This window comes from Bombina bombina, chromosome 4 (genome assembly GCF_027579735.1).
Source record: "Bombina bombina isolate aBomBom1 chromosome 4, aBomBom1.pri, whole genome shotgun sequence".
NCBI classification, from domain to species: Eukaryota; Metazoa; Chordata; class Amphibia; order Anura; family Bombinatoridae; genus Bombina; species Bombina bombina.
In genome coordinates this window covers 972633004-972646037 of record NC_069502.1, presented here as the reverse complement: position 1 = coordinate 972646037, position 13034 = coordinate 972633004, and the positions used below count along the sequence as shown (strand labels likewise).

At 40.2% G+C, this 13034-nt stretch overlaps 1 protein-coding gene across 2 annotated transcripts in view; it reads left to right on the top strand.

Moving 5' to 3' along the window:
• RALGAPA2 (Ral GTPase activating protein catalytic subunit alpha 2) overlaps positions 1 to 13034 on the top strand; it is a 1332894-nt gene that overhangs the window by 127583 nt on the left and 1192277 nt on the right. For both annotated transcript variants that reach the window (XM_053712011.1, XM_053712010.1), the window contains exon 3: positions 1008 to 1057. In XM_053712011.1, the coding sequence (XP_053567986.1) occupies positions 1008 to 1057 (50 nt within the window). The remainder of the gene's footprint in view (positions 1 to 1007; positions 1058 to 13034) is intronic.

Below are 13034 nucleotides of genomic sequence, written 5' to 3'. Positions count from 1 at the left end.
TGTTTCTTATATTATTGAGAGAGAGCGTGTGATTTTAAATAACTTTCCAATTTATTCTTTTATCAAATGTGCTTCATTCTTTTGGTATCATTTGTTGGAGAAGCAAAGTACTTCTGGAGCTAGCTGAGCACATCTAGTGACCCATTGAAAAGAGGTATTTATGTACAGCCACCAATCAGCAGCTAGCTCCAAATAATTCATTGCTGCTCCTAAACCTACCTAGGTATGTTATTCAACTAAGGATACCAAGATACTGAAACAAATTAGATAATACAAGTAACTTGGAAAGTTGTTTAAAGTCACATACTTTATCTGAATCATATGTTTGATTTCCAGCTGAGAAAAAAACACTGATTGCAGGTTTTAGTTATATCCTTTTATGGTTCCAGGCGTTGAGGATAAATTGCTAAAATCATTATTGAGGACCAGTTACTGTTAAATGCTAAATTTTCACCTCTTATTCCTTCTTTTTTTTTGGAACATGAGAATATTAAAGGAATGTTTTACAAAGAAATTAAAACTAAATGTTAAATTGTTCAGCTAATGCTGCATTTTCATGTATTTGACATGGAGTAATTTCTTCTTAACATGTCCCTTAAAGCTTGATTTATCAAAGCTGAGGCGGACAGGGGCGCCTCAGTTCGCCTCTTGCGGGGCGAATTTCCCCGGGGGAAATTACCTTTGCACACTAGCTCTATTTTGCGCTCGCGTGCAATCCCGCACACAGCCAATCACGCGCGGGCAGGAGCTATCAATCTCCTCGGTCGGAATAGACTGCGGAGATTGAATTTAAAGGTGGCGAAGAGGTTAGAAAGTTAGAAATGCAGCTGGCTTATGACCACTGCTTGTTAAATACGGCGAGCAGGTTCTTGTGAGAACTTGCAGCCGTAGGGGCTTTGATAAATTAAGATAGTTCAGTAACTGCCAACAAAGTTGTTTTCTCTTTTTCTCATTATTTTAAATTGTACTGAACCACAAATAAAGTAATTAATCTGTTTACATTACAGGGAATAAATCACAAAGGGAGGAGCTGGACTCTATCCTATTTCTTTTTGAAGTAAGTAACTGGGGAAAAAGGATGTTTTTGATTCGGGTTTTATGTTTGTTTTGTTAATGTACCTTATCATCCAAACCGTTTCATACTAGATTTAAACAAGTAGTTTGTTATTTAAATGACCAATAAATGCGGTAGAATTGCATAATTAACAAATGCATAATAAAAATAAAATTCAATAGCACCTACTCCTAACAGTAAAATTCAATAGCACCTAATAAGCAGTAGATTTTTTTTTTCCCTGGTAATTTTATTTTCTCTTGTTAAGTGTATCCAGTCCACGGATCATCCATTACTTATGGGATATTCTCCTTCCCAACAGGAAGTTGCAAGAGGATCACCCAAGCAAAGCTGCTATATAGCTCCTCCCCTCACATGTCATATCCAGTCATTCTCTTGCAAGCCTCAACCAAGATGGAGGTCGTTAGAGGAGTGTGTGGTGTTTTATACTTAATTATTTCTTCAATCAAAAGTTTGTTATTTTTAAATGGCACCGGAGTGTGCTGTTTATCTCAGGCAGTATTTGGAAGAAGAATCTGCCTGCGTTTTTCTATGATCTTAGCAGAAGTAACTAAGATCCATTTGCTGTTCTCACACATTCTGTAGAGTGAGGTACTTCAGAGGGGGAATGGCGTGCAGTTTTTCCTGCAAATAAGGTATGTGCAGTAAAATATTTTTCTAAGGAATGGAATTGACTAAGAAAATGCTGCTGATAATTATGTAAGTAAAGCCTTTAATGCAGTGATAGCGACTGGTATAAGGCTTATTAATCGAGATACATACTCTCATAAAAATGTGTTTTAAAACGTTTGCTGGCATGTTTAATCGTTTTTTAACGTACATTGGTGATAAAACTGTAATGTTAGTATAGCCTTAAATGCAGTGAAAGCGACTGGTATCAGGCTGATTAATAGAGATACATACTCTTATAAAAATGTGTTTTAAAACGTTTGCTGGCATGTTTAATCGTTTTTTGACATATGTTTGGTGATAAAACTTATTGGGGTCTAATTTTTCCACATGGCTGGCTTAAATTCTGCATAAAAACAGTTAACTGAGGCTTCTCACTGTTGTAATATGAGTGGGAGGGGCCTAATTTAGCTCTTTTTTTGCGCAGTTAAAATTACAAAATGAATCATCCAGATTCCCTCAGCAGTCCCATGATTACTACAGGACATCTCTAAAGGGCTAAAAAGACTTCCAAAATAGTTTATAGGGAAGGTAATCCACAGCTCAGCTGTGGCAGTTTTGTTGTATCTGTTTAAAAACGTCTATGTCGTTTTTTGATCTGTTTTTTTGCATTAAGGGGTTAATCATCCATTTGCAAGTGGGTGCAATGCTCTGTTACCTTATTACATATACTGTAAAAATTTCATTTGATTTACTGCCGTTTTTCACTGTTTTTCAAATTTTGACAAAATTTGTTTCTCTTAAAGGCACAGTAGCGTTTTTTATATTTGCTTGTTAACCAGTTTTTAAGTGTTTTCCAAGCTTACTAGTCTCATTATTAGTCTGTTCTAACATGTCTGACATAGAGGAAGCTCTGTGTTCATTATGTTTAAAAGCCATGGTGGAACCCCATCTTAGAATGTGTACCAGATGTACTGATTTCATGTTAAACTATAAAGATCATTTTTTGTCTTTAAAAACATTATCACCAGAGGATTCTGTCGAGGGGGAAGTTATGCCGACTAACTCTCCCCACGTGTCAGACCCTTTGACTCCCGCTTTAGGGACTCACGCTCAAATGGCGCCAAGTACATCAAGGGCGCCCATAGCGTTTATTTTACCAGAGGATTCTGTCGAGGGGGAAGTTATGCCGACTAACTCTCCCCACGTGTCAGATCCTTCGACTCCCGCTTCAGGGACTCACGCTCAAATGGCGCCAAGTACATAAAGGGCGCCCATAGTGTTTATTTTACAAGACATGGTAAAGGTTGTGAATAATACACTGGCAGCTGTATTAGTCAGACTTCCTGAAATTAAAGGAAAGCAAGATAGCTCTGGGGGTAGTTACAGTGCATACAGACGCTTTAAGAACCATATCTGATATTTTTGACTCAGGGAAGAGGATTTAACCTGATTCTGATATTTCTATATTTAAAATTTATGCTTGAGAACCTCCACTTGTTGCTCAGGGAGGTTTTAGCTGCTCTGATTGACTGTGTACAATCGCAGTGCCAGAGAAATTGTGTAGACTGGATAAATACTATACAGTGCCGGTGTGTACTGATGTTTTTCCAATACCTAAAGAGGTTTACTAAAATTATTAATTAGGAATGGGATAGACCAGGTGTGTCGTTCTCTTCCCCTCCTATTTTTAGAAAAATGTTTCTAAATAGTTGCCACCACATGGGACTTATGGCGGACAGTTCCTAAGGTGGAGAGAAGAGTTTCTACTCTAGCTAGCGTACCACTTCCCTGTCGAGGACAGTTGTGTTTTTTTTTATTAGATCCAATGGATAAAAAATTAGAGGGTTACCTTAGGAAAATGTTTATTCAACAAGGTTTTATCCTGCAGCCCCTTGCATGCATTACTTTTGTCACTGCTGCTGCGGCGTTCTGGTTTGAGTCTCTGGATGAGGCTTTACAGGTAGCGACTCCATTGGATGAATACTTGACAAGCTTAGAGCACTTAAGCTAACCAATTCCTTTGTTTCTGATGCCTTGTTTTTTTTGACTAAACTAACGGCTAAGAATTCTGTTTTTACTATGCTGGCGCGCACAGAGCTATGGCTTATATTATGGTCAGCTGTCGTGACTTTACTAAATAAGCTACTTAACTTCCCTTCAAGGGGCAGACCCTATTCGGCCCTGGTTTGAAGGAGATTATTGCTAATATCACTGGAGGAAAAGGTAATGCCCTTCCTCAGGACAGGTCCAAATCAAGGGCCAGAAAGTCTAATTTTCGTGCCTTTTGAAACTTCAAGGCAGGCGTGGCATCAATTTCCTCTAAGGCAAATCAAGAGGGAACTTTTGCTCAGTCCAAGACGGTCTAGTGACAACCGGACCTGGAACAAAGATAAGCAGGCCAAGGAGCCTGCTGCTGCCTCTAAGACAGCATGTAGAACGGCTCCCTATACGGTAACGGATCCTGTAGGGGGCAGACTTTCATTTTTCGCCCAGGCGTGGGCGAGAGAGAGAGAGAGAGGCCCAGGATCCCTGGGCATTGGAAATTATATCCCAGAGATATCTTCTGGATTTCAAAGCTTCCCCCCCCCCAAAAAAAAAAGGGGAGATTTCACCTTTCACAATTATCTGCAAACCGAATAAAGAAAGAGGCATTCTTACACTGTGTACGAGAACCATCCAGTTCCAGGGGAGGAACAAGGATAGAATTTTTACTCAAATCTGTTTGTGGTTCCCAAGGAGAGGGAACCTTCAGATCTATTTTGGATCTAAAGATCTTAGTCAAATTCCTTAGAATTCCATCATTTAAGTTGGAAACTATTCACCATCGTTTTTCATGTTTGCCTTTCTAGACAGGCATTACCAGTTTGTAGCTCTTTCCTTTGGGTTAACTACAGTCCCAAGAATCTTTATGGAGGTTCTGGGGTCGCTTTGGCGGTCCTTAGGCCGTGGGGCATAAAAATGGCCCCTTATTTAGACGACATCCTGATACAGGCGTCAAACATCCAAGTTGCCAATTCTCATACGGACGTAGTACTGGCATTTCTGAGATCGCATGGGTGGAAAGTGAACAAGGAAAGAGTTCTCTATCCCCAATCTCAAGGGTTTCCCTCCTAAGGATTCTGATAGATTTTGTAGAAATGAAAATTTACCTGACGGAGTCCAGGTTGTCAAAGTTTCTAAATTTCTGCCGTGTTCTTCATTCCATCCGCGCCCTTTGGTGGCTCAGTACATGAATGTAATCGGCTTAATGGTAGCGGTAAGGGACATAGTATCGTTTGCACGCCTACATTTCAGACCACTGCAACTATGCATGCTCAGTCAGAGGAACGGGGATTACACGGATTTGTTCTCCCATTAAATCTGGACCAAGAGATCAGAGATTCTCTTCTCTGGTGACTATCTCGGGTCCATCTGTCCAAGGGTATGACCTTCCGCAGGTCAGATGGGACTATTGTTACAACAGATGCCAGCCTTTTAGGTTGGGATACAGTCTGGAACTCTCTGAAGGCTCAGGGATAGTGGACTCAGGAGGAGACCTTCCTTCTAATGAATATTCTGGAACTGGGAGCGATATTCCATGCTCTTCAGACTTGGCCTCAGTTAGCAACTCTGAGGTACATCATATTTCAGTCGGACAATTTCACGACTGTGGCTTTCATCATCCATCAAGGGGGAACAAAGTTCCCTAGCGATGTTAGAAGTCTTAAAATAATTCACTGGACAGAGACTCACTCTTGTCTATCAGCTATACATATCCCAGGTGTTGAGAACTGGGAGACGGATTTTCTAAGTTGTCAGACTTCTCATCCTGGGGAGTGGGAATTCCTTCCGGAGGTATTTGCACAAGATCAAGCAGGAGAGTGCTTGGCGTTTTTTTGACAGCGCCGGCGTGGCCACGCAGGACCTGGTATGCAGATCTGGTGGACATGTCATCCTTTCCACCACGGTCTCTGCTTCTGAGACAGGACCCTCTACCTCAGGGTCCTTTCCATCTAAATATAACTAATCTGAGTTGGACTGCCTGGAGACTGAACGTTTGATGTTATCAAAGCATGGCTTCTCCGAGTCAGTCATTGATACCTTAATACAGGCATGAAAACCTGTCTCTAGGAAAATTTAACATAGATATGGTGTAAATATCTTATTGTTATGAATCCAAGGGTTACTCATGGAGTAAAGTCTGGATTCCCAGGATATTATCTTTTCTCCAAGATGATTTTGAGAAAGGGTTGTCAGCTAGTTCCTTAAAAGGACAGATTTCTACTGTCTATTCTTTTGCTCAAGCGTCTGGCAGGTATACTAGGCGTTCAGGCTTTTGGTCAGGCTTTGGTTAGAACCAAGCCTGTGTTTAAAACTGTCGCTCCGCCATGGAACTTAAACCTGGTTCTTAAGGTTCTTCAAGGAGTTCCGTTTGAACCTTTTCATTCCATAGATATCAAACTTTTATCTTGGAAAGTTCCTTCTTGGTAGCTATTTCCTCGGCTCGTAGAGTCTCCGAGTTATCTGCGTTACTATGTGATTCTCCTTATCTGGTCCTCCGTACGGATAAGGTAGTCCTGCGTACCAACCTGGGTTTTTACCTAAGGTGGTATCTAACAAGAATATCACTCAAGAGATGATTGTTCCTTTCTTGTATCCTAATCCTTCTTCAAAGAAGGAACGTCTATTACACAATTTGGACGTGACTCGTGCTTTAAAGTTTTACTTACAAGCTACTACAGATTTTCATCAAACATTCACCTTGTTTGTTGTCTATTCTGGACAGAGGAGAGGTCAAAAGACTTCAGCAACCTCTCTGTTTTTTTGTTTTTTTTGGTTAAAAAGCATAATTCATTTAGCTTATGAGACTGCTGGACAGCAGCCTTCTGAAGGGATTACAGCTCATTCTACTAGAGCTGTGGTTTTCACTTGGGCCTTTTTAGAAGGAGGCTTCTGTTGAACAGATTTACGAGACGGAGTCTTGGTCTGCGCCTCATACTTTTTCAAATTTAACAAATTTGATACTTTGCTTCTTCGGAGGCTATTTTTGGGAGAAAGGGTTTTTTTTTTTTTTTTTTACAGGCAGTGGTCACTTCCGTTTAGGTACCTGCCTTGTCCCTCCCATCATCCGTGTACTTTAGCTTTGGTATTGGTATCCCATAAGTAATGGATGATCCGTGGACTGGATACACTTAACAAGAGAAAACATAATTTATGCTTACCTGATAAATGTATTTCTCTTGTAGTGTATCCAGTCCACGGCCCGCCCTGTCCTTTTAAGGCAGGTCTACATTTTAATTAAACTACAGTCACCACTGTACCCTATGGTTTCTCCTTTCTTGTCTTGTTTCGGTCGAATGACTGGATATGACATGTGAGGGGAGGAGCTATATAGCAGCTTTGCTTGGTTGATCCTCTTGCAACTTCCTGTTGGGAAGGAGAATATCCCATAAGTAATGGATGATCCGTGGACTGGATACACTACAAGAGAAATAAATTTATCAGGTAAGCATAAATTATGTTTTTTCTTCCCCCCCCCCCCCGTATCATGTGACAGACAGCAGCTAATCACAGACTAGTAAAAGCATACCATGTGACCTTGTGCACATGCTCAGTAAGAGCTTGTGCTTCAGAAAGTGTCCATATAAAAAAAAATGATAGAAGTAAATTGGAAAGTGTATTAAAACTGTGCATGCTCTATCTGAATCAAAAAAGTTTATTTTGACTTGTGTCCCTTTAACTGAAGTTGGGTATTAGCATAAAGGTTAACACGTGTATTTTAAAATAATGTTACACATTTTTGTTTTCCATTTTTATACTTCCTAATAAGAAAGTTGTTTTTTTTTTTTCTGTTTTTTTTTTTTTCTGTTTTTTTTTTTCATTTGGTGTATGCAGAATTCACTCATTAGTACAAAAGAATAACAGAGCTTTTTTTAACATACGGTTCAAAAAGTTTGGTTTACTTTAGATAAGTAATTTATTTATATATACATAAAATACATACTGAGTACACAGTAAGATCTATAGACATGCAAAATTAATGAGTACATTAAATTGCGTATTTATTATGCGTTATTAAATATGCATGGCATTTCATTTTTAATTTAAAGTCCCATTGTACTTGAAAAAAATACATGCTTTAATTTGTGTGGGATCTATGATAGTTAAAGTAAAGCATTTTCACACAGCCTTGTTCTTCAATCCCTTTGATTTCCTTGTTTATATATGTTCCTTGTTGTCCTCAGCAGAAGAGAGTGGCACATGGAATAGAAACATGGTTACTTTATAGAAGCTAAAGTACTTTATAACTAGATCTTTACATTTCTAATATTTGAACAACTAATATAATTGTAAGAAATTCAGCTACATATTAGAAGATTTCTTTTGCTGTGCATTATTAAGTCTATCATGTATTTACGGTTCAATCTCCCTCTAAAGGGGCAGGCAAGCCCAACATTTTCTTTCATAACTGGGATAGTTAAACAGCTTTCCAATTTACTTCTATTATCAATTTTGCTTAAAGGGACATTATACACCCAAAAAAATATGGGCTATTTAAATAAAGCATTCAAAGAATGAGATTTATTAACCATTTTTCTCGCTAAAGCTTTAAAAGTGATGATAAACCTTGCAGTGCTTTCACTGCATATGATGGTTTTCTTTCATGTAATTGGCAAGAGTCCATGAGCTAGTGACGTATGGGATATACAATCCTACCAGGAGGGGCAAACTTTCCTAAACCTCAAAATGCCTATAAATACACCCCACACCACATCCACAATTCAGTTTTACAAACTTTGCCTCCCTATGGAGGTGGTGAAGTAAGTTTGTGCTTGATTTTCTTTCTTCTTGATTTCTGTGATATGCGCTTCTCAGCATTTTGAAGCTCGATTCCTCCGAGTACAGTGAATGTCAGAGGGATGTGAAGGGAGTATCACCTATCGAATTCTATCGTTTTCCTTGCGGGAAATCTTTTCATAGGTTCTCTGTTATCGGTCGTAGAGATTCATCTCCTACCTCCCTTTTCAGATCGACGATATACTCTCATATTCCATTACCTCTACTGATAACTGTTTCAGTACTGGTTTGGCTATCTGCTATATGTGGATGGGTGTCTTTCGGTAAGTATGTTTTCATTAGTTAAGACACTCTCAGCTATGGTTTGGCACTTTATGTATTAATGTAAAGTTCTAAATATATATATTGTACTTATATTTGCCATGAGTCAGGTTTATGTATATTTCCTTTTGCAGACTATCAGTTACAAATTGGGAAAACATATTTAGTAAGTTATTTTTTCTTACCTGGGGTATAGTCTTTTCTTCAAAATTGACTGTTTCTCTTGTTAAGTGTGTTCAGTCCACGGGTCATCCATTACTTATGGGATATATTCTCCTTCCCAACAGGAAGTTGCAAGAGGATCACCCAAGCAGAGCTGCTATATAGCTCCTCCCTCACATGTCATATCCAGTCATTCTCTTGCAACCCTCAACAAAGAAGGAGGTCGCGAGAGGAGCTGGAGTTTTTACTTAACTATTCTTCAATCAAAAGTTTGTTATTTTAAATGGCACCGGAGTGTGCTGTTTTTCTATCTCAGGCAGTATTTGGAAGAAGAAACTGCCTGCGTTTTTTTTCTATGATCTTAGCAGGCGTAACTAAGATCCACTGGCTGTTCTCGACATTCTGAGGAGTGGGGTAACTTCAGAAACTGGGAATAGCATGCGGGGTCCTCCGCAAATGAGGTATGTGCAGTACATTATTTTCTGGGAATGGAATTGACTAAGAAAATACTGCTGTTACCGTATGATGTAAGTACAGCCTTAAATGCAGTAGTGGCAACTGGTATCAGGCTGATAAATGTATGCGCAGTCGAGTTATTTTCTAGGGACTAGAATTTGACTGAGAAAATACTGTTAATACTGAAATAATACTTAAGCCTTATCTGCAGTGGTAGCGACTGGTAGCAGACTTAGTGATAACTTTGCATGACATTGGAAAATGTTGTTTTTTAATAAAACGTTTACTGGCATGTTATTCGTTTTTGTGAGGTACTTTGGTGATAAATCTCTTTGGGCATGAGTTTTTTCCACATGGCTAACATATATTTTCTGCATGGAAACCGTTATATCAGGGCTCCCACTGTTGTGATAGGAGTGGGAGGGACCTTGTTTTAGCGCCTTGTTGCGCAGTTAAAATTCTAGCACAGTCTTCCTGCTTCTTCCTCCTTGATCCAGGACGTCTCTAGAGAGCTCAGGGGTCTGCAAAATTCATTTTTGAGGGAGGTAATCAGTCACAGCAGATCTGTGACAGTGTGCTTGACTGTGATTAAAAGCATTAAATCTTAATTGATATCCGTTTTATCCGTTTTGGGTATTGAGGGGTTAATCATCCTTTCTCCAACATAGGTGTGTCCGGTCCACGGCGTCATCCTTACTTGTGGGATATTCTCTTCCCCAACAGGAAATGGCAAAGAGCCCAGCAAAGCTGGTCACATGATCCCTCCTAGGCTCCGCCTACCCCAGTCATTCTCTTTGCCGTTGTACAGGCAACATCTCCACGGAGATGGCTTAGAGTTTTTTAGTGTTTAACTGTAGTTTTTATTATTCAATCAAGAGTTTGTTATTTTGAAATAGTGCTGGTATGTACTATTTACTCAGAAACAGAAAAGAGATGAAGATTTCTGTTTGTATGAGGAAAATGATTTTAGCAACCGTCACTAAAATCCATGGCTGTTCCACACAGGACTGTTGAGAGCAATTAACTTCAGTTGGGGGAACAGTGAGCAGTCTCTTGCTGCTTGAGGTATGACACATTCTAACAAGACGATGTAATGCTGGAAGCTGTCATTTTCCCTCTGGGATCCGGTAAGCCATGTTTATTACGATTGTAAATAAGGGCTTCAAAAAGGGCTTATTAAGACTGTAGACTTTTTTTGGGCTAAATCGATTGATTATTAACACATATTTAGCCTTGAGGAATCATTTTATCTGGGTATTTTGATATAATAATATCGGCAGGCACTGTTTTAGACACCTTATTCTTTAGGGGCTTTCCCAAAGCATAGGCAGAGCCTCATTTTCGCGCCGGTGTTGCGCACTTGTTTTTGAGAGGCATGGCATGCAGTCGCATGTGAGAGGAGCTCTGATACTTAGAAAAGACTTTCTGAAGGCGTCATTTGGTATCGTATTCCCCTTGGGGCTTGGTTGGGTCTCAGCAAAGCAGATACCAGGGACTGTAAAGGGGTTAAAGTTCAAAACGGCTCCGGTTTAAAGCTTCCAAATTTGGTGTGCAATACTTTTAAGGCTTTAAGACACTGTGGTGAAAATTTGGTAAATTTTGAACAATTCCTTCATGTTTTTTCGCATTTGCAGTAATAAAGTGTGTTCAGTTTAAAATTTAAAGTGACAGTAACGGTTTTATTTTAAAACGTTTTTTGTACTTGTTATCAAGTTTATGCCTGTTTAACATGTCTGAACTACCAGATAGACTGTGTTCTGAATGTGGGGAAGCCAGAATTCCTACTCATTTAAATAAATGTGATTTATGTGACAATGACAATGATGCCCAAGATGATTCCTCAAGTGAGGGGAGTAAGCATGGTACTGCATCATTCCCTCCTTCGTCTACACGAGTCTTGCCCACTCAGGAGGCCCCTAGTACATCTAGCGCGCCAATACTCCTTACTATGCAACAATTAGCTGTAATGGATAATTCTGTCAAAAACATTTTAGCCAAAATGAACACTTATCAGCGTAAGCGCGACTGCTCTGTTTTAGATACTGAAGAGCATGACGACGCTGATATTAATATTTCTGAAGGGCCCCTAACTCAGTCTGATGGGGCCAGGGAGGTTTTGTCTGAGGGAGAAATTACTGATTCAGGGAACATTTCTCAACAAGCTGAACCTGATGTGATTGCATTTAAATTTAAGTTGGAACATCTCCGCATTCTGCTTAAGGAGGTATTATCCACTCTGGATGATTGTGACAAGTTGGTCATCCCAGAGAAACTATGTAAAATGGACAAGTTCCTAGAGGTGCCGGGGCTCCCAGAAGCTTTTCCTATACCCAAGCGGGTGGCGGACATTGTTAATAAAGAATGGGAAAGGCCCGGTATTCCTTTCGTCCCTCCCCCCATATTTAAAAAATTGTTTCCTATGGTCGACCCCAGAAAGGACTTATGGCAGACAGTCCCCAAGGTCGAGGGAGCGGTTTCCACTTTAAACAAACGCACCACTATACCCATAGAGGATAGTTGTGCTTTCAAAGATCCTATGGATAAAAAATTAGAAGGTTTGCTTAAAAAGATGTTTGTTCAGCAGGGTTACCTTCTACAACCAATTTCATGCATTGTCCCTGTCGCTACAGCCGCATGTTTCTGGTTCGATGAGCTGATAAAGGCGGTCGACAGTGATTCTCCTCCTTATGAGGAGATTATGGACAGAATCAATGCTCTCAAATTGGCTAATTCTTTCACCCTAGACGCCACTTTGCAATTGGCTAGGTTAGCGGCTAAGAATTCTGGGTTTGCTATTGTGGCGCGCAGAGCGCTTTGGTTGAAATCTTGGTCGGCTGATGCGTCTTCCAAGAACAAGCTACTTAACATTCCTTTCAAGGGGAAAACGCTGTTTGGCCCTGACTTGAAAGAGATTATCTCGGATATCACTGGGGGTAAGGGCCACGCCCTTCCTCAGGATCGGCCTTTCAAGGCAAAAAATAAACCTAATTTTCGTCCCTTTCGTAGAAATGGACCAGCCCAAAGTGCTACGTCCTCTAAGCAAGAGGGTAATACTTCTCAAGCCAAGCCAGCTTGGAGACCAATGCAAGGCTGGAACAAGGGAAAGCAGGCCAAGAAACCTGCCACTGCTACCAAGACAGCATGAAATGTTGGCCCCCGATCCGGGACCGGATCTGGTGGGGGGCAGACTCTCTCTCTTCGCTCAGGCTTGGGCAAGAGATGTTCTGGATCCTTGGGCGCTAGAAATAGTCTCCCAAGGTTATCTTCTGGAATTCAAGGGACTTCCCCCAAGGGGGAGGTTCCACAGGTCTCAGTTGTCTTCAGACCACATAAAAAGACAGGCATTCTTACATTGTGTAGAAGACCTGTTAAAAATGGGAGTGATTCATCCCGTTCCATTAAGAGAACAAGGGATGGGGTTCTACTCCAATCTGTTTATAGTTCCCAAAAAAGAGGGAACGTTCAGACCAATCTTAGATCTCAAGATCTTAAACTAGTTTCTCAAGGTTCCATCGTTCAAGATGGAAACCATTCGAACTATTCTTCCTTCCATCCAGGAAGGTCAATTCATGACCACGGTGGATTTAAAGGATGCGTATCTACATATTCCTATCCACAAGGAACATCATCG